This window comes from Seriola aureovittata, chromosome 8, assembly GCF_021018895.1.
Source record: "Seriola aureovittata isolate HTS-2021-v1 ecotype China chromosome 8, ASM2101889v1, whole genome shotgun sequence".
Classification (NCBI taxonomy): domain Eukaryota; kingdom Metazoa; phylum Chordata; class Actinopteri; order Carangiformes; family Carangidae; genus Seriola; species Seriola aureovittata.
This window is the reverse complement of record NC_079371.1, coordinates 2,837,485-2,863,184: the sequence shown is the minus strand read 5'-3', so window position 1 is coordinate 2,863,184 and position 25,700 is coordinate 2,837,485. Positions and strand designations below refer to the sequence as shown.

Here is a 25,700-nt window from a genome sequence, read left to right as displayed (position 1 = left end):
ATGATGTATAGAACTGAAACCTAAAGGAGGTTTGCAGTATGTCTCCTGTAAACGCTCATCACCGGGTTCTTTTCAGCACTGCAGCATCTTTTAAAGTAGCTTCAGACGATTGAACCTGACTGACTGCAACTACAGAGGTGAGCGATGAGACAATCAGGCGTTTCTGGAGAGAATCAACAAATGCCTCATTTTGTCTTGGACGTGTGAGGAATTGTTGGAGTTCCTACAGCGGAGGAAATCCCTCCGATCACACCCGAGTGTTTCCTCTCTGAAGCGCCGTGCCGCCATATTATACTATTTCAAATAGGCCACTTGGATGGGCATTAATCTATGGAGGGGGATATTCTGCTTTACATTCACTAAACCACACAATGTGCTCCAGCCTACAGTAATCATTCTGCAGTGTTAGCTTTCTGCAGCACAGTGCAATCACATTATAAAGGTGTTCTCCACCAGACAGGCCACTTGGATAAGCATAAATCTACATAGCAGCTATTTTTTATTTTTTTGCTCTCAATAAAAAAGTAAAATAACCGAATATGCTCCAACCTGCAGTCGTGACATTAAAGTGTCACCTCTCTGAAGCGCTATGCAATCATATTACATAGCCGTCCTGCATGAAGCCGGGCACTCGGGTGAGCATAAATCTACAGAGACAGATTGAATCCTCGGGCCTCTCGCATGGCACCGAGGGGGAAGGAGAGCCCAGAATCTGTTAGCAGACAAATATCCCCTGGCCTAACATTAATCTGCATAAAGCGCCAGCGCGAGGAGGTGAGTTGTGTGTAATATGTGCTGAACGTCCAACAACAGAAGGAGCAGAGCAGAGCCTCTAAATCAGGAAGAACGGCCGCTGCCGACGGCGGCCGTGTCGGAGGCTCCGGGGCCCCTGACCTGCTGACTGGATTCTGCTGAACACGCTGGAAGAGAAATCTCCTCTCACCCTCTCCTCGTCCTCGTCCTCGTCATCCAACTCCCCCCTCCCCCACTTTTTTTCTGTGCGCCCTCATTCCTGTCTCTTCTCCCCCTTCCTCCCACGTCTCCTCCTCGACCATGGCTTTCTTTCTCTGGCGCTTTGCTTCAGGTCTCTACAGTGAATTTCTTCATCTCGTTCCTCTGCTGTCGTTCTCTTTGCTTCCCTTCCTCTCTGTCTTGTCTTTTTCTTTTACTGTTCTTATTTTCCTCTTTACTTTTACATTTCCCTCCTCGCCCTTTCCTCCACTCTGACTCGTTTCCTTTCCTCGTCCTAACCTTTCCCTTCTTTAATATTCTTGTCTCATGTCTTCATTTTATTTTCCTCGTTGTTCCTTTGATGTCCTCTCATCCCCTTTACCGTCCTTTAATTTAGTTTGTTTCCTCTTATTTTATGTGTTGTCGTTTTTCTTCCTTTCCCTTCATGCAATTTCATTTTACTTAATTTCTCTTATTTTCTTCATTCCCCTTTTTCTTCAGTAAATTGTCCTTTCCTCAGATTCATCCCCTCTTCCACATTACATCTCTCCTCTCTTCCCCTCCTTCATGTCTCCCCCGCTGTCCTCCCCCTTTTCTCTCCTAATTTCTAAGACATTTCCACCAAAGTCGTCCAAAGGCGACCAGCTCTGCAGATTAAAAAACTGGCCTTCTCTGATGATGAGCAGCGAGTGTGTGAGTCAGTAAACATCTTTGCACGTTAAAGATTTGAGGCTCCCGCAGAGGATGCTGAAGGCAGATCAAGTCGAAGCAGTGAAAGGAAATAAAGCTGCTCTCTTATTGCCTGCTGTGCAAAGTGGGAACCGTGTTCAGAACAAATCAATGAGCTTTAATCTCCAGCTGCCAAATCCTGTTTGATAAACTGTTGGAGGACAATAAAGTGTTTTGAGGTGATTTAACACTAGATTTGATGCAGGAAGGAGCTCATCGTTTCGTCAGTGCTCGATACTGGAACTCCTAATCCTGCTTCAGGTTCAGTTTTTATGGTGTTAAATCTTAGTGGTGAAAAGTTTCCTGCTGTTTTTGCTTCTCCTTGTTCCTATTTTCTCTGACTATATGTTTAATGATCGTTATGTAAAGAGGTGTTATAAGCCACAGCTTCAGCTCTCCCACCCTTTCAGCCAATATTATGTTTTATTTAATATTATATTTAAAAGGGCTGAAATTAACTGAACTACCATGCTAAAATTAGCATCTGTCTTTTAGCTGCTTGTTAAATTAGCATCAGAGATTGTTAGCTAGCAGATTTCCTCATCTTAACAGCTAACCTGTGTCACGCTCCAAATCTGAGTGTTTTTTTTAAGACAGAGGGAAATTGTGCAAAACAACAGAAGCCAATGTAAACAGCTTCATGTTAAACACACTGCCAATTTTTTCATTTAAAGCTGAATTTATTTATTTTTTTAACCTTTCTGGCTTCTGTTTGAAATTCTCATGTCCCCAACAATGAGACGATTACTGAGCTAATTATATGGAACGCTTTAAGTATGAAGAGCGGAGAATTAAAATATAAAATACGTGAAATTATTGATGCACAAGGTTCATTTCTGACGTTGGAAGTCTAAGATGTGTTTACTCTTTTATTGGACCAGGAAGTGAGATTGTATGAATTATCTATGTGGAATGATAAACATCTATATTTGAACCCAATGTTCAATATTAAAATATGATTCATCAGTTAATTAAACAGCTCATTCATTTATTATTATTAACCAGCCAACCAAACCAAACCACTATAAATATTGCCTCTTCCTGATAGTGCCTCAAGTCATTACCACAGATTTAGTATTATGAGATGGAGTTTAACATTCTTGTCCTTTCAAACACGTCTCTGAACTTCTTAAGCTGTAATTCTACACTTGCTATTTGAAAATTAAAATGAGAAATTATTTCTTATTAGCTCTGCAGTTTTTTTTTTTTTCCCCTCCCCTCCTGAGCCGCTGGGTAAGTTACACATCTCAGCAGCAGCCTGGAGGCGGACAAGCTGCTGCCGAAAACAAAACGGCGTCTCCTGCGAAGCCGACTGTAGTGGCCACCGGAGCTGAGCTCAGGAGGTAATTGAGGTCTCCGGTCTGCAAACCGACAGAGTCTCTCTCAATAGCATTAGTCACCCAGTGTAATCAGACACAAAGGGATCATATCTGCAGCACTGTGGATAAAGAGGCTGCTGAAGTTGAGTTTTTTTTTGTTTTTAATCATCTTGAGACGGTCTGACTCCACTTTTCTCAGCGCCGGAAACCTCCGACATCTCCTCAGCACTGGTGCCATGATGACTGAGGAATATTCTGTCTCCAGGAAATATGAGGATATGTTTTTCCTGTTGACTGTGTCTGGCAATGTTGCCCAAAAAGATTGCCCAGTGCATCACCTCTGCTGTTTGCTCCATCACCAGCTGTAATTGTCTGGAAACTCCTGCAGCACTAATTGCAGGATGGACCGTTGTGTGTATCTGTGCGTATATATTTGTGTGTACAGTGTGTGGCCTCCACTTTGTGCATGCAAATTAAGGCCGCATACACATTAGTTACGACTGACAGGATCCACTGTGTAAAAGGCCTGCTGTGCTACGAGCGTTAGCATGGTAAGCTAACGAGCCAAATGGGCTGAGAGAGATTCTTCAACACGGATCAACAGTGAACAAATAGAGTTTATAAAGCAACATATTCTTCTGTACTCTACTTTTATTCATTACCCTTCATACCTTTCATTAGTAGATTATATTTTATTTCACTTTATTTGACCATAATTCCATTGTACTATACTGTAGCCTATTGCATTATACTGCACGGTACTGTATTCTGCTATACTATGTTGTACTATACTGTACTATACTGTACCATACCATACTGTACTTTACTATAATATACTATACCTTACTTTACTGTACTATAATAAACACTATACTGTACTTTACTAAACTATACTATATCACTCTATACTGTACTATAATATACTATACCTTACTATACTATACTAAACTATACCATACTCTACTATACTGTAATATAATAACCTACTGTACTGTAGTACACTACTACTGATCCACACTTTACTGTTCTGTACTGCATACATACAGTATACATATAGTAAATACTGTACAGTACTTCTGTACTGTGCTCTACGATACTTCAGTGCTACTCTTTCCATACTGTACCAAACTACACTACACAATACTGTGTACATTATACTTTACTGTACATGCTGTCCTATACTGAAGCACTACCACTGCATGACTGCACTACACAGTGCTGTTCTATAGCATGAGCAGAATCAGGATGTATGAATATAACTGTTGTTTGCTGAACTGAAGGTTATTTGAGTTTGTAAAGATTTTCTGTGTCAAAATTCTGCGGGGCTTTCGGCCTCTTGTGTTTCTCTCTGCAGAACACTGTGAGGACCCAAAAGGAATTCTGGGTAGAACATTTTAACATGGTAAAGGTTGTGCTGCGGTGGGGGTGGGGAACGGTGTGTGTGTGTGTGTGTGTGTGTGTGTGTGTGTGTGTGTGTGTGTGTGTGTGTGTGTGTGTGTGGTAATGTTAGCTCCCAGCTGTCAGGTACAGGAGCCACAGGATAGTGTAGGTGAGGAGGGAGGGAGGGGGGGTGGGGGAGGATACAGCGCTGTTAACAACACTGGAGACTTTTAACTACACACTAGACATTCAGTAGAAATGATCTGTATCTACTGCAGCACCATATCTACTAAAATGACATGTGGTTGAGAGGCTGGTGTACGTGTACCCAGTAGAGGGTGGTCCTGTGGTACTGCCACTACTGCCCAGTGTCATGTATGTACCTCCACAGTGCAACAGACTTACACATCAGCCATGATGAAGTGTAAAGTGCCGGTTGTGAAGCTTAAGATTAAAGTATTTTTTCTGAGAATGAGTTGGAGGTGGGGTGAGGATACACACAGGCCAAATTAAAAACTGCTGTGTGTGTGTGTGTGTGTGTGTGTGTGTGTGTGTGTGTGTGTGTGTGTGTGTGTGTGTGTGTGTGTGTGTGTGTGTGTGTCCGCGTTTGCCTTCACAAAAGGAAACGAAAAACCATTACTTCCTCAGAAAAGATCTCCCTCTGTCAGACACCTGAGGTTGGGATAAAAGGCTTAATATCTGCTGTTGTGGAAGAATTAACTGTTGTCATACTGAGCAGCATAATGAACCAATTGTGTGTGGCATTAAGGGAGAAAAGAAATCTTTCAACACAATGAATTAAGGAAAGCTTGAAAATATTATTGAAATACTCACAAATACTTATTTGCTTAATTGCACCAGAAGTTCTTTAGATAGTAAAACAACACATTAACAATCTCCATATTCTTATATATTAAAACCAAACAGGCATTTCCCTAATGTTCCCAGATTTCTCAACAGTTGGAAAATGCCTCATTATTGGCATGACAAATAATGTCATGACAAACACAAAACCATGGTCAGGGAAGAAAGGAAGAAGAAGAAAAGAAAAAAGAAAAAGGGAAAAAGAAAAAGAAAGTACCTTTCTTGTGAGTAGCTTCATTTTTGGAGCCTTTGGGGTCTAATAAAAAAAAGATCAGAATTAAACACAGCATACTCTAACAACACGTTACCAACTATACGTTGTTTGTCCTCGTTAAGGAAAACAACCGCTTTTTCTATCAAGGAGCGAACAAGACAGCAAGGCTCGATTATCTAAGGTGTCGCACTGCTGCCAACGCTCAGCGGGGGAGAGTGTATGGCAGTGGGGGAGACTTAGGAAGGGCAAGGTAGGAGGAGGAGGAAGGGGGGGGCAACATACTGTGAAGGCAATAGCAGGGAGGAGGGATGCATGAGTCTGTGGAGGAACAATCTACTGCCATACTGCAGCGGGCAGGAGAGGAGAGGCAATGCACTGAGATGAAGAGGAGGAGGAGGAGGAGGAGAAGAAGGAGGAGGAGGAAGGAGGAGGAGGAAGAGGGTTGCAATGCAGTTCTGTCAACAGGAGCTGAAGTTAAGACTAGCAAAATGCACTACAGGAGATGCAAGAGGCCAGAGAGAAAGAGGAGGAAGAGGAGGAGGGCGGGGAGAATGCAAAGACTACATGTCAAACTGGCTTCGTTTAGATTTTAGCCTCATTTGGCCTTCGAGGAAATTACACTTTTTCTTTTTTTATTATTTTTTTTATTTCTTTTCTTTTGGGCAACAGGTTGGTGGTGAGTTGCATATTCCAGAATGACTTGACTGGCTCCCACATCAAATGAACCGGACTAGTATGGACAATTTGACTCTTAGCTACAGAGATGGAGCTGTACCCCCCCCCCCCCCCCCCCCCCCGGGAATGCATAAATGATAAATCCAAATCTGAAATGAAACCCTACTTTTCTTTTTTTTTTTTTTTTTGCTTCAAATGGGCATCATTAATTTGAAGTCATTTGGCTGAAATGGAGCCCATCGGAATGACAAAGGATTCTACTTCCACCCCCGAAAATGTAAATCTTCAACCTCTTCCAAATGGGCCACATAATTTCAGTCATACCACTGAAAGGGAACTTTTAGTCTGCGGAGAGACTGATTTATAACGGGGGAAATGCCGACCTGTTAATGTCAAGGAACTGGGAGTTTAAGGCCGAACGATTCATTGTTTCACAGTCACAAGGCCTTTCCCCCTCTTCACTGGGGGAAAGTTACTGTCTGTTCTACAAAGGCCTGTGTATGATAAGTCACTGAAGATCAGTGGCTTATCGGATTCATCTAGAAAGTTCAAGTACGAGAAGCAAAGAAGAAAGTTTTACATACATACATACATATATACCCACGTGTGGAATGAAATTTCCTCATGTAAAAGGTCACTCGGCGTACAGCCTCAAACGTTTAACGAGTTTGGAGCAAATAATGATCACATCTACACATCTGATAGAAAATGTAAGTCACATGTCTCTGATTTTCATCAAAGTGAGCAGCTTCATTCTCTTTCAACTACACACAGAGAAGTTTCTGTTTCCTTTCATGGCTCAGGTTTGTTGATTGATGTCCTATTTCTGCCTCCGAACCGCATTGAACTGAGCAAACCGGGCCCAGCCTGCTTTGCTGTACTTGACAACTGCCATTGTGAGGGATGACGACTACGCCGAGTAGAAGTCTGGGAACGATATTGTAATCTGTCATTGTCAGCCCCCAAAAAAAATAAAAAAAGGGAAATGGTTCCTAAGATAGATGGAACGTATTCGTCGTGACCATGAACTGTTGTAGACAGGTGACTTAAACTCTATAATCTGCCTGAATCCATGAAAGGCAATTTTTTCCTCCCTCCTCTGCGCACGGCAATCTCTCTGTGTCAGGGCTAAGCCCGGGCTTAGCCCCACGGCCAGGCAGCCTGTCGAACATCTGAGCACCTGATCCTGGCATTAAAACCACAGCAGCTTTTGTTTTTGGGCTTTGCTTTGCTGGCAGCGGGGATCTCATAACACGAGCTAATTACTAGCACTGTGCAGAATCAATTCTCCTGGCTTTGTAGGGGAGGTGTACAAACAATAAAAAAAAAAAAAACCTTGCCTTTGTGTTGGAAAACAAAAGGTATTTTTTTGTTTAAATGAGTGCAGGGATTTTCCATGACTGTCTTTTTCTCTCTTCGGTGTACTCCCAGGCGGCGTGCGTCAGCTGACGGCTACACTCGTGAAAACAGCAGCTCGCCGCCTTCGTGATTGTGTCACACCGGTAAACAAACTCCCCATCAGGCCTTTTATACTGATACGGTGGGCTTCAACCTTTTTTTCTCAAGCTGGTAATTAGAGGTGTGATGGGTTTCCTCGGGAGAACCGAATGGCCTTTTATGAAGCAGTAATCCCTTCCTTATAAACTTATTAGCCACGGACCAGCGGGCTGCAGCGGGAGGAAGACGGAGTAATGCAGCCATCGACTGTTCTTACACACCCGACATTAGCTTTTCATCGCCTCAAGCTTCAGAGATTCCACGTTTTCTTTCTGCTATCTTTAGATCAAGAAGAAACAATGACGATGTGAGGTATTTATAGCAAACTGTGTGTCTGACGAGATATGGAGTTCATTCATTTTGACAACACGGCTCATTTGACAGCGCTCTAATTAGCAGCTTGATGATTTCTCTTTCAGCTCTCGCTAATGTAGAGATTTCAACTGCTACTTGAGGCTCAGTCAAAATCAGTGCAAACATTCTTGGTTTCTTTTCACTCATCCGCTCCTCTCCCCCACCCCTCATATCAGTCTCTCTTTCAGTCCATCTTGAGTGCCCTCGTACATTTGGCTGCCTTTTACCATTACCCAATTCAATATTCCTCTCTCCGCTGCCCTTGCCGTTCCACCTCCTCCTGCTGCTAGACGCTGAAGCATGATCAATATTTTTGTCATAATTCACGGGAGAGTCACCTCTGAGAGGACATTAAAATTCCTCGCTCCGTGCAATATAGTCCCCATCCAAATTTCCTGGCTTGGAAAGGATAGGGCCATTACCCAGAATACTAAAAGAACCACCAGACCTTCCTCTGAGCAAGCATGTCCTGTCACTCCAGCAGATTTCTGTGTTTGCATCCTTGAAGAAAACAGCTCTCGGAAAAATACAAATAAGACGAGGTGGGAGTAGATATTACAGCTTGTATCTCAAAGCTGCTTATTCATATCAGCTGCAAATGTTATACATAACTGAGCAATACTGAAGCCCACTGGGAACTGTGTTAGCATCAAAATTCTGGCGCTAAGCTAGTGGAAAATATTCTGTGTATGCAGTGTGAGACCCTGGGTTGCACTTTTGCCATCTGCAGTTCTTTCCAATCTACTGTCGTAAGCAAATCCCTCCAAGTCGGTTAGCCATTTGCAATGCTACCTTCCCTCCTTTCCTTCACCTCTCCCTCGTTCTCTGCCTCCCCCTCCCTCACTCATCCATTTTTTCCTCCCCCCCACAGCCATTCCTCCATCCCACGCTCATTACCTTATGCCCATTAATCCCATTAAGTAGCCATTAAACAAGTGCTGATAACACCAAATGAACGTCAAGCTCCGACAGCTAATAACTACAGTCCCACTTCGGCACGTTCAACCCTGGCAAGGAGAAAAGGAGGTGCAGAGAGGAACAGGGAGGGTGTAGGACAGCATGAGTGTAGTATAGAGTAGTGTAGTATTCTGTAGTAACAAGTACTCCAGCTGTGAAGAAAGAGAAAGAGGAAAGAATGGAGGAGTAGGGAAAAGGAGGAAGCCAAACATGTAAATATACTGCCGTACTTTGTATATTTACTCATGTCTTCATGTTCAGACGAGAAAGAGGGCGCCATTCGGCTCAGAATCAAAGTGACGCAGTTGTGTTCTTTCACACACTGATCATCACTGGGATTTAAGAGCAAGAGAGAAGGGAGGGAGCTTTGCCAAACCAACCGTGGGAGCAGCGTGAAATAAAAGGATTGTACCCAAAGACGCAAACCTGAGCTAAGGCTACTACTGTGGCTCCCCGAGAGAGCTGAAGATGAAAACCTGCTGACATAGACCCGCACAACCCTGATGAGTTTGAGGTTGCCGACACATTCAGGGTCTTTTCCCCGATCCCTGGGTAAATGGAGATGGAAGTGGGGAGGGGAGGTGGTGGTGGGGGGTTAAGTAGTGGTGGCGATAGATAGCCGGCTCGCTAGCAGCCCGCTCTGGTTGAGCTTAAAACCAGAAGCTCGCTCGCAGCCGTCGTCCTCGCTGCCGCTCAGCTTGAGTGATGAGGAAGGACAAGGTTATGGCGGAGAGGGAGAGGGGAGTCGCAGCTGTAGTCTGTGCTATTCATCAAGTGTGCACGCACACACACACACACACACACACACACACACACACACCTTCCCCTCACTGGTTCTCTCTCTAAGCCGCTATCTCTCTCACGCTCATACACACTTATTTATCTGTACACTGCCATGTGGCCATTCATTACCAGAGCTACTAGATCAGAAAGGCCTGGTGTTGCCGTTCCACTACACCTCCCTGTCCTCACTGCTGAGGAACTGTACACTCTCTTCCTGCTCTGTGAGCTTGGACACCGCCTGCCCACCTGGTCAAAGGAGTCCAATTCGTTTCACGAATCAGTGGGATTGGTAAACAAGGCTCAAATACAGAGGAGGCCTGGGAGGAGAGGGAAGGGGTGGGGGTGGGGGGTAAGGAGGGAGGGAGGTCAAAGGAGAGGGGAGGAGAGGAGATGCATGGGGTGATCGCTGTATTAATGACCTTATCTTTCATGCAAGAGGAAAATGGGCATTTAATGAAGTAGGCTGGACAGCACAAACCATGTGGGAAGGGATAAAGGATGGACGGCAGGGTACAAGGAAAACTGGATGGCAAACAAAAATTGAAAGAAAAGGCAAAAAGCAGGAATAATAAAATTCAGAATGAATGACTACATAAATTACATTTAAGGAAAGGACACAGAAATTGGAAAAGAATGATTACAGTGCAGCAAAAAATAAGAGGAATAAGTTGGTAAATGATGTAAGAAAGATTTGCAGGACAGTGAAGGAAAGTAAAAAGTAAGAAAGCAGGTGCAACCACTGGAAGAGGATAAAAGATTGATTACAGAACAAAGTAGACAGAAATAAAGAACAAGGGAAGAACGTTAGGAGGGAAGGAAGGAGGAGGAAGGAATACATGGGGACAAAAAAATGAGAGAAAAACAAACTGAAAACAAATTGTAGAATTTAGGTTAGGAGTCGAGAGAAGGTATCAAAACATGATCGATTCAATGAATGAAGGACGGAAGAAAGGAGTCAAATAAGGAGAGAGAAAAGGGGAGGGGATAAAATACTAATAAAAGAATGAGAAAGCAGGATGAGAGAATGAAAGAACGGATGAACTCATGGATTATAAATGGCTTGTCCTAAATGTGTCAGGAGTGTTTGCTCTGCTCTCTCTCCGATGGAGGAACCTGCTAAATCAATCGGAAGCTTTTTGCCCACACAGTGGACCCACGGTCATGATCAGTGTAATTTCCTCTCATGCTGGCACATTCGTAGCTTCGGGCAAATCTCTTTTCTTCCCTCCACTGTGTCCCTCCGCGCCCTCCATCCACTGTTGCTGCACAGCAAAATTAGCAGGACTGGTGCTAATTTGATGAGGTGCGTGTGTGTGTGTAAACTATGTAGGCGGAAGAGATGAGCAATCATCTTGCATTAAGAAAAAAAAAAAGAAGCTGCACTGTTATGATGTTACCATTTAGTAGCTTTAACATTCCGCATTCCGGTGCCTGTAACTGTCTACAGGTCCAAACATTCCAACATTCCAAAGGGAGTTCTAGAATTCAGTGTTCTAGAACACAGCCAACATGGCATTCCACGTGACCCTCCCCGTCTAGCTTTGCATGGCGTGTTGTTACCCATACTGACGGCAGCAAATGGCGGAGGTTCACAAACAAAGTTTGATGTCGCCTAATTTGTTCAGAATCCCACAGACGCATTTTCACGTCTTGTCAATTCAGAGAGAATGGTGGCGCCTATACCAGTTTACTAGCTAGCCTACGAGCTTGTAAATTAACTATGTAATAAACAAACTAACTAGCTAATGGGTAAGCTTGTGCACTCACCTACTAGCAAGAGTGTTTGTTATCTAGCGATCGAGCTAGCCAGCTTAGTGCGAGAGTGTAGTTCATGACATCTCTTAACTTTGACAGGCTTGTTAGCACCACAGCTTTGTTGCTAGAAAGCAGGTGACAGTTGCTCTGAGAAGCTAGCACAACTTGAAATACAGGAGAGCAGTTTAGTTTACTAGTTTAGTTTACTAGCTCATAAGCTAAATAGTTTACAAGCTAGTTAGCTCACTAGCTCAATCACTGATTTGTAACCTTGCTTATTAGAGACTCAGTTTTCTCGCTAGCTAATTAGATTGCTAGCTAACTAGTGTTAGCACCACCATTATTTTTGATAAGTCTGTTCTGAATTAGAAGATAAGATCAAACAATGGTCACGAACAAACCCTGTCTTTATGAACCTCTGCGATTGTTGCAACACTGTTGCATTCCAACATTCCAGAGAGAACATTCCAGTGTTCTACTACAGTCCAACATGGTATTCCATTTCCAGCTGTCCCAACGTGTATTATCATTGGCATTGGCAATTCTTCAATGTTATTCTATAAAACTGGTTCTCAAACTAGGGTTCCAGGGCACCCAGGGGTCATTTACACAGCATACAAAAGAATTACTTTTAAGGTTAATTCTACACAAATCAACATTAGATTAAAGCCTAAAGTCTTGCTATAACCCTCCCTCAATCCAGAAGTTTTTGTTATTAGCCCTATTGTTATTACACTGATAGAGTGAAAACAAACTGTTGCATTAGTGCAAAGCAATCCTTCATTTTGCCTGTGCGTGACTGACTCTCTCTCATGCCGTGCGAGTGCAGTTTTTTGTTCCTTTATTAAAGAGCAGAGCTGTCAAGCTGTTTATTTCATGAATGTGATTAATGCAGTGGCGTCATTAGCTGGTAGGGAACACACACACAAGAAAAGAAAAACTGCATGAATGAGCAAGTCGGCGAGCTCACGCTATGCCACTCTGTCGACCTGACAGCCATGACAGAGTCTGGAAATTCACATAACGCCCTGTCTGCTAACAATGGCCCCTGACACAATTAGCTTAGCAGATTACATAAAAGACGTGCTTATCCTCCTGAATATGTATCTCCTTCACAGATTGTCCCTCGGCACAGTCTGAGCCGAAAAATAACATTGACAGTAAACAATACATGTTTAAGAACTTTATCATTTTTTTTAACTAAAGTAAATTTTTCTGTGTTAAAGTGGAATCTTTAAAAGTTCACTGACATCAGTTGGAGGATTATTATTATTCTCTGCATGTCTAACACACTGCCAGAGAGTACTTTCTGCATTTAACTATTTTTTATTACATCACATTAGAGAAAGGGAAAAAAACATAAGAGCTATAAATTCAAATAACTGTCACGTCGGCCTGTTTAAATCCTGATTTGTAAAGGTCAATGCAGCACTAGACTCAGTAAATCAGACTGGGTTGTTGCCAACCAGCGCTGAGGAGAAATCAAATTTAAAAAATAGAAATGGTCTCAAAAATTGACTCACGACGATGCCTCACAAAACACCCAGACAAATTCTTGGCAGGTCAGGGAGGACGAGCGGTTTCAGCCGTTTTGCAGCCATGGCAGGTTTAATAATACACACTTAGTCACGGTAAAACCCCTCCACCCCTCCCAGTTCTATCTCGCATGAGCTGAGATATCCCACTTACAAAGATCACCATATAATGGGTTATACCATTATGGCCTAAGCAAAAAAAAAAAAAAAAGCTCCATGGCAGCATTCATAAACATAAGCTGTGCTTCACTGCTGCACATTCTAGCAGTCTGTTTACCTGTGTGTTCAGTGTACAAAATATTAAGACGCCTTTTAATTTCACCTGTTAAATCTGCTTTAGAGATGAAGGAGAGATGCGGACAGGTGTGCAGACAGCATCTCACCCAACACATGGGATTGAGCCAATCAGAAACAAGATACATTGTCTCCCCAGGTTTTTATCAGTTCCAATGGTGGAGGTTCACAGGACGACTGTCAGGCCTCTGTGACTTCTGACCCTCACTCATGGCTATTTGTTTTGTTTTTTTTAACAAAATCAGACCAGCAGTGTTTAAAAAGTATTACAACAAAAAAATCTAATTAGCCAAATTAAATGTCATAATTTTAAAATTTGAAACTGTAATTATCTCTGATGTGCTTTTTGAGGAAGGTTGCAACAAGCATGTTTTGGATCGATGCTCATGTCCAACCAGCATGAATCTTGTCTATAGTCAAATGTTCTCACAGATACCACTGCTCTGATTTTGGTAAAAATACATACATGTACCTCTTCCTACTGATTGAACTAATGTTCATATCCAGAGCAACTTTTCTTTTTCTAGAATAGAGAGAATAAGCTTTACTCTCCAGATGACGAGGCGGGGAGGTAGATGCCACAGGGCCTGGACAGTATACAACGCCTGCAACCCTCTTTTATCATATATAAAAAAGGAAATGCAGGTCTGTTCTGTAATATCTAATGCAAATGTAAAATCATCATTTACCATTATATCACAAGGGAACCAATATTTTGTACACTCAGAATACACAAATGACCTGATGAAGTCAATAGAAATTATTCACATCCATTCTGGAAGCCTTAATTATTTAACATGCAACAAGGCTCAAACGTAACGCTTCACCCTGTTGGTCAGTTACATCACTTCATGTTGAAAAACACAGGGTGAAACTCGGGCCAATTCCAGTTTTGTTCATGTGACTCCGCGCTGATATTTCTGCCTGGTCCAATTTTCTTTAAAGTTATTTTTGGTAAGATGCTGTATGATTTTCTTTTTTTTGCTTGCTGTATTATTCATACACTTTAATGAATATGGAGGGTTGCCCCAGTTCTCCAATGTCAAACTTATTAATGTCCAGACTGTAAAGATTGATATAGAAACCTCTGACATGTGTCTTTATGAGGGCTTCCATTCAGGGAGAGGTCACTAAATATTATATTATCATCACCAACATCATCATCATCATGAGCCATATTTAGCAGCACGCTCGTGGGAGAGAGGCACATTACCTTGACCACCAAAACAAGCACTCAGGATACTGTGTGGATACCAAGGAATGTAGCCAACTAGCACCATGATAACTAAAGATCCTATAATATTTTTATTTACAATCTGGGGCTTGAGGTGCAGGGACGGGGGGTTATGTAAGGAAAAAGAAAATGGGATTTCGAGGTCTAACACCTGAAATACGCTAAATCTGTCTTTAGCATGTTGAGCACAGGGCAGAATTACCTTTGTTCCACACTGCAAAAGGGCAAATAAAAGAGATTGACAGATTGAGAACAACCACAATCATCATTTGATAAGGTTAAGCATACAGCATTTTTTTTTCTTTTTGGTAAAACAAATAAATACAAACCTTTATTGGTGATTATCTTGGCTAAACCCTTCAAAAAAGGCATTTAGAGATGGTAATGAAATGCAGACAACACATTACCAGGTTCTTTTCAGGATAATGTTTGGCTACATTCCTGTCTTATCCGACTGAGTCTTGGTGGCAACTCCTACCTTTAAAATTCGGTCGGATCCTGGCGTCGTAACCCGAAACTTTGCCCATGAGTTTGTCCAGGAACTCGGAGGGCGGCATCGGAGAGGCGGCTTTTCTCGCAGCAGCTTCTTTCGATGCTGCCAAGCTGGAAAGAAAAGAAAACGTTAAAATTGGTTAGAGGAAGGCACGACAGGGAGAGGTGATGTATGCACAGCTGCGATTGGACTGTAATGAGAAAAGAGAAGTTTTGACAGGCAGAGAGATGAATTTAAGATTAGTTTGCAGTCATAATACATCAACATTCTTTGTAGGAGTTGTTGAGTTTCACATCCAAGGCGATTTATCATCCGCAACAGTAACCTGAGAGTGTTACAAGCACCCAAGAGAAAGAGGAGGTAAGGGTCAAAGGTCAGAGTCGCCTGACGATAGACTGATCATATAAAACAGAGAAGAGACTGTTTACATCAAGCGTGAAACCAGTTATCAGGTGCTTTCAACATCCCTGTTTTCATCTGTAGCCGTCCAATCAAATCAAACCACTTACTCTCTAATAACCCGCCCCAACCTCCCACTTCAAATGCAGACTAATTGCATTTAAATAACAAAACAAACATGTAGTGTTGATGTGTCTTTGTCCTATACTGATGGGGGTGCCACATCACAAACACAATTTTTTTCATATGAGGACGAAGCCAAGCTAGACAAAGTGAGAAAATAAAAGCAGGAGCCATGCACGGCTGTTTTTTTTTTGCTGCAGCTTGTTTGCATTTGCCGCCTGTTTCTTCAAAACCTGTGGAAGCCTCAGGGCTAAGTATGAAATGGAAGTGACCCAGGGAGGAGAAAAATTTGAGGACTAACAATACACTTAAAATAACTTAAATTTTATGTCTGCACCACAAAGTATCCACTTCTTGTTGAAATCAACATTTCTGCCTTAAGTCAAAATATTTCCTGACATTATTTTCTCCCTTTTTGTGACTAAAGCTTACTGTCAAACATAAAATTAGATTTACAATTCTGAATGACTGGATTTAAAACTATATATATATCATCTATATATTAAAGACTAATTGTGTGTCATTATAAAATCACTTTTTTCCTGGAGGTTATCCCAGCATGCACTTGGCACAAGACAGGACCTGTCCACACCAGGCCTTCAAGTAAGATTAATTTATCCTCATTTACTGGCAATTTCATTTAGTTTTATCTAATTTGATTAAAAAGTGAATAATTAAAAGTGAACTTTTACAGTTTACTGCAGTTTAATGCATTAGTGGTTATTCCACACACTTCTTTCTTTAAAGTGGTTATTCAAAGTAATGCTCTAATTCACTTAACGAGCACCGTGTCCTGCTGAGTGCCACATTGATTTTACAATAAGGCCGTGGTATTTGCACAGTTGACTTCTTTACCTTATTAAGCCCATCATGCTCATTAGATGCTCTCTGCATAATGTCAAATCCCCAGTACGGACCTTTAGCCCACAGACATACAATGACTCCTGCACTAACAGTCAATAACACTACACACACACACACACACGAACACAGCTGATGGATCGAACCACAGTACGCAGACAGCTGAACCTGAAGGAAACCTACACTACATACATACAAATTAATAAAAGATAAATTAACGTTCACTAATTGATTCCCTCGATGCCACGACAATCGGCATGGCAACCTATATACACACAGCTGTAAGATATGTTTGACTTGTTGTTTACAGTAAAAGTCAATGTTAGCTCGATGCACAACAGGGTTCATTCGAGTTGTGTTCCTAGAATTTAATGAACTGAAGACTGATGGTGGTAGTTACCTGCTATCCGTGTACCAAGAAATGTAAATCACTACACTGCTCACTTATTCTGAGGAGCCTGAATCACAATAATCATTCCCTAAACCCAGAGTCTTTTCCCTGAAACACTGAGGAGGAGCCACAAATTTTTTAAGGATGCTTTCACTTTCCATTCATTTCCCCAAAAAAATAGCCAATCTTAAAATTCCTCATTTCTAAATGTTACGAATTTCTAAAGTCACTTTCCCAAAAAGAACAAAAGCTTGAATTTCTTTACTTCAAAATTTCCAGACTTTCCGAAGATTTTCTGAACCTTTAAAAAAAAATAAACAAAAACAAAAAACATCCTGAATTACAAGAATGCCTCATCTTTCCAAAATGTCCTCTCAAGGTCTAAAACCTACGTGGTCCTCATAAAGATAGAAGTACAAGATGAATCTTAGTTTCACTTCCTCACTTTGAATTTTCCATTTTATTTAAAAAAAAAAATTAACTTTTAGTTTAGTTTTTTGGCATTACATTGAATCTTTTAAGTGAACTTGACACTAGGCACAAAAGCTTTTAATCAATTTTTAGGAATCAATACACTTTCACTGTATCAATCATTGTTATTCAGGTGGAACGGCTGATTATGGGTTATTGACGTTGCTTGTCCCTGTGTTACACGCTGTGTAACCAACTGAAACAGACAAGTTGTTGGGATGTGATATGAAATGTTTCGCCGCTGGAGTGAGACTGGAAGCTGAACTGACAGTGACTTCATTCGGAGCGAGTACTGAACTGACCCGTGGCCTTACAGTACAACCGCATTAGCAGCCACTTGTAGTGCAGTTTGTATTTGATTGCATCATTTCCTGCTGCGCCCCGGAGGAAGAGTGTGGACGGCGGTGTGAGCTGGGCTATAAATAAGCTGCTGTACTGACCCATTTCATTTGACCACAGCTTCACAATGAGCTTCGTTAACCAGAAAGACACAGGAGGACCTCTGAAGCCTTTTTACGGTTTTACTCAGCGAGTTAATTATAGCGATCAGCAATGAAATTATGAATTAACAGCTGCTGGGAAATGTAGTTACTTTGCCTTGTTATCTACTATAAAAATGAAACAGTTTGAAAACTTTATATTTATATGTTTCCTCTTGAGAAACACCCGAACATTATTTTACAAAATTATTCTGATTTAAAAAGAACAGAACCATTTTATTTAAGAATTTTGGTGCCATTTGCAATTTTTACCCAAATGCTGCAAATTTAATTTTTTCCACTTCTATTAAAATCTTTAAAATTTAAAGTAAAAATATCAAATTTTCCATCTTTCTCAAAAATATCAGGCTGGAGAATTATGAAATATTCTCTGTGTCTTGTGCGTTAATACATTTTCATGGGGTAGTGCAGCAATCAAAGAAACATCAGCTTGAATATTTTACTCAATTTAAATATCAATTTAAATATCATAGCCCCAGTGTTGGAACGTGTAGCCAGAGAATTGATCCTGGCAGAGAAAAAGTTTGAGTTTTTTTTGCAAATCTAAAGAAAAAACAAATCCGAGGGGTAAAAACCAGGAGATGAAAAATTGAGCAAAAGTCTCCTGACATTCCTGTTTTATTTTGCTTCTGGCTGAACCAAAGAAGTTATAGAGCGTGTTTATGAGGAATAATTCATTCTGGTGCTGGAACATTTTCACTTTGCAGCACTCAGACGTCCAGTGAAGCAGCAGTCGTTCTCCGCCATCACGACTCGTATCAATGATTGAACGCAGATAAAACTACTTCCTGAGAAAGTCGAGTCCAGGCTGCAGATTGTGACTAAATGAACTGGGTCTGAAGTTTCTTTTCTGTTTGGTTGAGATTTTAGACTGTTTTTTTTTTAAGTTCAGAAGGTCCGTGCAGAGGCCAAAACCAGCATCTGACCTTTGTTGACCCTCAGTTAATGGCTAAAACATTTTCCCAACATGCCTGTGAGAGCAACACCGAGTCGAGCTAGAGGTGGTAAAAGTGAGACTAACCATTATTCAGCCATTAGCCGAAACTCCTGATGAGTGCGGGGGAGGAGAGCGCCACCGCTGCATTAATCTTACAGAAAAATCAAATGACAGATGATACAGTCGATTGCGCTTAAATTTTAACCTTCTAAATGTAAAACCGCTAACTGTGACATTCAATATGGTAAATTGTGATGCGCGGCATGATAAATAGCGCCATTAGCAATTCATAAACACGTAATGTAGTCGGCACTGTTGCTTTATCAGGAAACTGCTGATCAGAATCACAGTCCACCGGGTGAAAACGGGAATTATGGAGGAGCCGTGCTCGGAAAACAAAACAGAAAGGGACAAATCCCTTGTTAGTTCTTGTCTCATGATGTATTCATGTACACAAGCACAGCACTGAAGTAAATAAACACACACACACACACAACACACACACACACACACACACACACACACACACACGTATACAAAATTGCATATGTACAAACTCTGCTCCTTCCATATACAAACAGTGCAGACAGAGTAACATATGCATTCTTGCATATGCAAACAAACACAAACACACACACAATATTGTGTGGTCATATGCACATGATATACAAATACACACACACACACACACACACACCGACCTTCTAACCAACTCGCCCTCATCAGTGAAAAACACACAAATCATGCAGAGCACCAAGGAGGCACTGGGAGGGGGGTGAAGGAGGTTGGTGTGTGTGTGTGTGTGTGTGTGTGTGTGTGTGTGTGTGAGAGGGGTTAGGGTTAGAAGAGGAAGAGGAGGAGAGGAAGGCGAAAGGAGGGAGGGAGGGGGAGGAGGAGGAAGAGGAGAGTAGTAAATGAAGTTTGGCGGCTGTCTCCATCCACGCTGCTACCAGCCGCTCGGGTCACCCTGTCTGTCAGGTCACAGGACCGAGCCGCCTGCAGAGTCACATGACCTTCTCATCACACACACACACACACACACACACACACACACACACACACACACACACACACACACACACACACACACACACACAGAAGCAGCTACCAACAGACCCAGCCATGCAGCCTCTGTCTGTTTGCAGTATTAAACAGTGACGATCATAAATAATCAGTGTGATAATCACATTATAATTATCATAAGTGAAGATATCGATGATGCGGCTGAAAGTAAATAAACATTAGATAAATAGCATGAATATTGCTGCCGTGATTAAATGTCTCATGAAGGATAATGATGATTCAAAATGCTACGATAATATCTTAAACTTCCTTTTCTGAACTGTAACATCAACTGATGCAACGCTGAATCTCGTCTTAAGTGAAAAACTGTAAACATGATGTGATGTTTGTTGGAGCTTGTTCCAAACAAACATGTTCCTTTACATCTGGACAATATGATTTATAGGCCAGGGCGTCTCTGTAGCACCGCAACGCTTATGGCGCTAACAACGCACAACAATGTTGTGACACATTTGACCTTTATCAAAAAAATTGCAGCTCCTGCAACTTGGATATTGCACTTAGCCGTGTTGTGAGTTCAATTATATTTAGATTAATTGTGCAGCTGTAGTGCAAATACGACTGAATGTTTATCTTGCTGCTGTCTGCTGGTTGCATAAATAGCTAAATGTTTGCTAAAATGTTAGCCACATGGAGCGTCAGGCGGCAGGACTCTGAGTTGTGTGTCTTTAAAAGAAAAACAACCCCAATAAAATAAAAATCTCCTGATAATATATTTGATTTTAATGTAAATGACCAGATACATTTACTGAACAGTGTCTCTCACTGTGTCCTCGGCTGACAGGCGAGGCTCCGTTAAATGATGACAGCGATGCTGATGATGTTGTAATGATCATGAATCATAAGACAGATGATTATATTAAAACCATCATGACTGATGATGTTGATAATCAGACTGAAAAGTTTAAAGTGAGCATCACATTATAAATGCTGTCAAGGCTTTTGATGAATGTGATGGTTGCATGCTGTTGTTGTTGTTGTTGTCAGCCTGATAGATTTGGTTTATTTGTGTATTAAATGTCTCTTTAGCATAGTTCCTCCTTCTGTTTTTAAGTTCTTTCTTTGTTTTCTGACTTCCCATCTATCTTGAAAAGTTTTTGTAAAGTTTTCATATCAGTTTTAATAAATACACAGCGTCAGATCTATTATTTCCCTTCATCAATAACACAGTTGAGGAGATGCCCCTTTGAAAACTGAAATATTCAAATGAAAAGCAGACGGTAATAATAATAATGGTAGCAGTGATGACAGAACTTGCATCAGCTTCAGTGGATGAATCAATGCTCAGCGCACAGGAAGTCACAGAGAGGGGGCAGACACAGTTTGAGGGACTAAATGACAAATCGTCTTGTAGTGTTTGACTCAGTGTGCTGCCTCATGATTCAGTCTGAGTCCAAACATTTTTTTAATATTTGGAACAAATGAACACGATGATAGAGGCACGCCTCCGGCCAATCAGGACCAAGATACATGAAGGTTTTTCTAACATTTGTGGCCTTTCAAAGTCGGAAATTCTGACCTTTAGTCGCGGACCTCTCATTTTGTGAGCCTGTAATTCCGTAAATGCCAGTGCACAGAACCAACACGTGTCAAAGTTGTTTCAAAATCAAGCCAGAGGTGTCTGAGGAGTCACATTCGAGCAGAAACTTTCACCCTAGACCGGATAAAGCCAGTTCACTATATTTTAAATTGTATTGTTTTATATGTTGGTTTAGCAACTACCAATGTGCATATTGAATATTCACCAAGATCCAAAGAGCAACGATGAAAGATCTGAAAACATCACAACACAGCAGACAATCAGTGGTTAAAGGTCAGAGGTCAAACCACTCAGTAAATACATCAGTGATGCTAAAATGATCTCGAAGGACAGAGGCTCAGGAACAGGAAGTTAAGAGTTCAGACGACAGGAGTTTTACTGAGTTTCAAATCTGGTTGCATCGCGCACATACTGTGAGAAGCTTCACGCATCTGAAACATGCTCGCAGGATGTTGTTAAGATTATCCTGCACGACGCAGGAGGGACGTCACAACACCAGAAATCAGGCAGGCGTTACCAGCGCCGATGAAATACCATGATTCTCTATCTTGCACACAAATGCACACACCTCCGTATGTTCATTGTGCAAACAGCAGTTTTAATTAACTAACATGGTGACAGACCTATGGTGTCAAAGTTTCCATTTATAAAATCAGAGTTTTATTCTGACAAAGCCTGCTAATGTTGTGAGCTCCCAGCTTTAGCCATTAGCTTAAACAAGCTAACGTTAGCCTTTGTGAACGTTGTGTGTGGAGCGTCACAGTTCACAAACGATAACAGAAGCGTCTCAGGACATGAACATGTTGACGACATGTTGTTAGTATAAAGTTAACGACTGAGACTAGTTGGAGCTGTTTCCTCCCGTGGCACCGTTTGTTCTCGGGCGTCTGGTCGTCTAGAACTTTCCCTGATGATTCGTGTCAAATACAAAAACATCTCCACATTTACACAAGTACCTGTTGCTGCACCTGTAACTTCGGTAAAACTTTGGAGTGAGAAAAAACAGAAGCAGGAGACTAAACGAGTCGCGATGAGAAGATGGTTGATGGGAGAGCACGGGTTGTCTAATCTTCAGAGAGAAGTGGAGGTGAGATTTAGAGATTAGCTAACGTTAGCCTCGAAGGCTAGAATGTTTACCGTTGCTTGGTAACACCATCAGCTGCTACAGGACTGACGTAATCATAATCAGGTTTGATGAATCTTCAAGCAGTTTTAGGAGGTTTAAGACTTGATCAGAGAACCGCTCACATCACCAGATAATCTGGGCTGAACAAGATTTCTCCTGCGATTGTCAGGAGGTGTGAATCAGCGTTAAATCTGCCCAGAACTCAGACTGTAGTCTGAGCCCGTCTGAAGGAGAGAGATGAAGGGTTTTAAGGACAGGTACAGTGAGCCGATGGATGACTATGTTTCTGTCTGGGTTTTATAATTCCTGCCTTTCTGCTTGTCACCGCTGCTTCACTCCATGACATCATGATGACAAGCCCAACTACTGAGCAGCAAAACAAGGAAACTGCCGTTATTCAGACTTACGTCCTATTTTTCTTTCATTAAAAAAATAAATAAATAAAAGAATAATATGAAAATCAAAAATGATCAAATTCTTAAGTCGTGTCTAAAAGCACAATCAGTTTTTGGAGACTCCTGTCTATCATCAGCAGACCCGCCCCCCCCCCCCCCCCCCCCCCCCCCCCGTCCTTGTTGTGGTGACAGAAGGTCATGTGTCTGCAGGCCAACTCTGCACTTTATGTCATCACTCCTCTCAAATAAAAACCAGACATTACATTTTTTTTTTCTCCCCTTCACATTTTGAGACTTGGAACAAAAAGCAAAATCTGCACAGATGTTGAAACCCTCGAGCTCCACTGACAGAAAGGTCAAAATCTATTCTTTTTTTTTTTTTTTCCTGTCAGCATCCTGTTTATATGAAGTATACTGGAAACATGTAAACGGCACTGTCCATCCATAAGGGGTTCGGGATGTTTAACGTTGTGAGTGATCAAAATTTACTGTATTATCCACGATCAGACTGTACGGAGATGCAAACACGCAGACGCAAGGCTGCACAGTCACAGATAAAAACTATAAATAACACTCGTGTCTGAATAATCATCATTTTACAACAAAGACGACCCCAGATTAGACACTGTAAAATTTATATATTGGTCACTGGTTGCCCACATGATTAGACAATATTTCCCATAAACGCAGGAGATAGAGAACAGATGTAGAAATATTCTTTCATGCCAAATTAAAGGTTTTCGAGGCCCATTTGTCCAGCTGGCTCTACTTTAGGCAACGCTCAATTAAATCTGTTCTCAAAATTCAGCCATGAAAAAAAAAAAAAAATACTTGTGCTATGAACCAAAGTCTTCTCAACAGTAAAAACTGAAGTATTTCATTACACAATATGATACTGGAAACTACACAGAATGAACAGAATTATGAAAGAACAAAATCTAATGTTTATCAAGCTGTAAATTACATTAACTGTCTGTGGCTGCGCAGAACGCAGGAGCGATCAGACCTGAGACTTTCACTCAACACGAATCCTTTCTGCTGATTTAAAACACAGTGAAATAAAACAGTTTTTTTTCCTGCAGGCTCCTCTGGGACCCTGCAGGTCGCTGCACCTGCACCTCATCCTGACAAGGCTGCTTAGAGGTCGAGGTGCTTTCACAGAAATTGGCCTCAATCAAACACTTTAATTATATCTCTCAGTCTTTTCATTAAGGATTACATAATGTAGATGTTGCATTTTCAAGCCAGTTTGTCACTTTGAAAATTAAACATTTCATCAAGCGTTTACGTCACTAAGAGACGTGCATCCCATTGTGCATGACTTCACCTGAAATTTGAAACACTAATAACTTTCTGTTCCTTGGGAAATGGACTGCTGAGCGCCTCTGAAGTGTGTTAGTCTGCATATGCACAAACACTGAACTACACAAACAGCACACCTGCCGCTCTGTTGGATTTATCCTCGTATGAAGCAGCTCTGAAAAACCATTTTAACGAAATTACATGTATTAAAATCATGTAGTGCTTTATCGAGTTAACTGTGAAAATCATCTCAGATTACTGTGACCATTACTGTGAGATTAAAATCAGACACATTTCCATAATTGATTACCCTGTGGTGATAATTGTCTGTTTGAACGTTTCACATTAACGGCTGCATTGTTGAACTGCTCCTGAGGTCACATGGGTGACTGATGAGAGTCAAGTCAGCTGATGATAATGATCAGAGATTTCAAACTCAGGTGTAACGGGAGAGCGACGGTGATCAGATAATGTTCCTCTGAAGGCGTCTCCCAAAAACTGCAGAGCTCACACACTCAGAGTCGATGCCAATCAATAAGAAGTCAGCCGTTGTTTTTCTTTTTTAGGTCCCTCACACTTCATCCAATTCTTCTCTCTGTGACAGCAAATTAGGTGGATCAGAGATTATCTCAGCGCCAATAATTCCCACCGCAACGTGACGAATCCGAGCTAAATCCTCTTTACAACCACGACAAGTGGAGTGTGATAGGATCAAGCTCTCACAAAGAAAAAAAAAACAACAAATTTCTGTTGTTTGAGCACATCTCCCGCTGCAGAGATGATACAATAAAGCATAAGACCCGTGTGAAATGGCTTTCAAATTAGCATTGAACAAACACACTGCTGGGCTGATGACGGTGCAATCAGATTAGTCACAGATTGGGATTACACCAGCGTATCCTCGACACAAAGATAATTTCCCCCGGACGTGAAGCGTGGGACAACACTGAATTACACCAACGCTGTGGAATGCAGAGGGGGAGTTCGATGCTCCAGCTTGATCAGTACTCTGAGGCTATAGGAGCAGGAAGGACTGTGGGAGGGGTTTAAAGCATGGGTGAGTTAAGAATGATGCAAACGCCTCCATCCCTGTCCCTGCTTTCACTGCAGCCATGCAGAACTTCTCCCTGCCACCAAGCAGCTGCAGGAACAAACCAAACTTCACAAGCAAGAGGTCACTCCCTGTATCAAACATGTTCACAGGTCAAAGTTCATCTGGATTATAAAGACGGTTGAGAGCCTGAGAGGTGATGAGCACCTGGATGACTTACTCTTTCTTCTTCCTGGTACAAAGTCCAGGCCAGAAAACACAAAGGTGAATGGTTTGAATGTAAACACACCACACAAAAAATAAACAACAAAAAATATAAAATGATCCACAAAAACGCAAAAGGAAAAGATGTGTTTCAGTCGAATTTGATCGTGTTCATTGGGTCACGGAGCTAAACATCTGCCAGGTGTCTCCCCTATTTGCATAAACGCTTGGCTAATAGATCAGATTGCTGCTCTTAAAAGCCCACCTGCTTTCATATCATCGC

The 25,700-nt window shown here is 41.6% G+C and overlaps 1 protein-coding gene across 6 annotated transcripts in view; it reads right to left on the bottom strand.

Moving 5' to 3' along the window:
- glra1 (glycine receptor, alpha 1) overlaps positions 1–25,700 on the bottom strand; it is a 105,117-nt gene that overhangs the window by 65,371 nt on the left and 14,046 nt on the right. For 4 of the 6 annotated variants that reach the window (XR_008828449.1, XM_056382935.1, XM_056382936.1 and 1 more), the window contains exon 2: positions 15,020–15,144. Coding sequence is in view for 5 of the 6 variants with exons in the window: in XM_056382935.1 (XP_056238910.1) it covers positions 15,020–15,144 (125 nt within the window). In the remaining variant the exon portion in view is untranslated. Of the gene's footprint in view, positions 1–5,460; positions 5,500–14,743; positions 14,756–15,019; positions 15,145–25,700 lie in introns of all 6 variants that reach the window. The other 2 variants (XM_056382938.1, XM_056382939.1) reach the window with 1 other exon arrangement.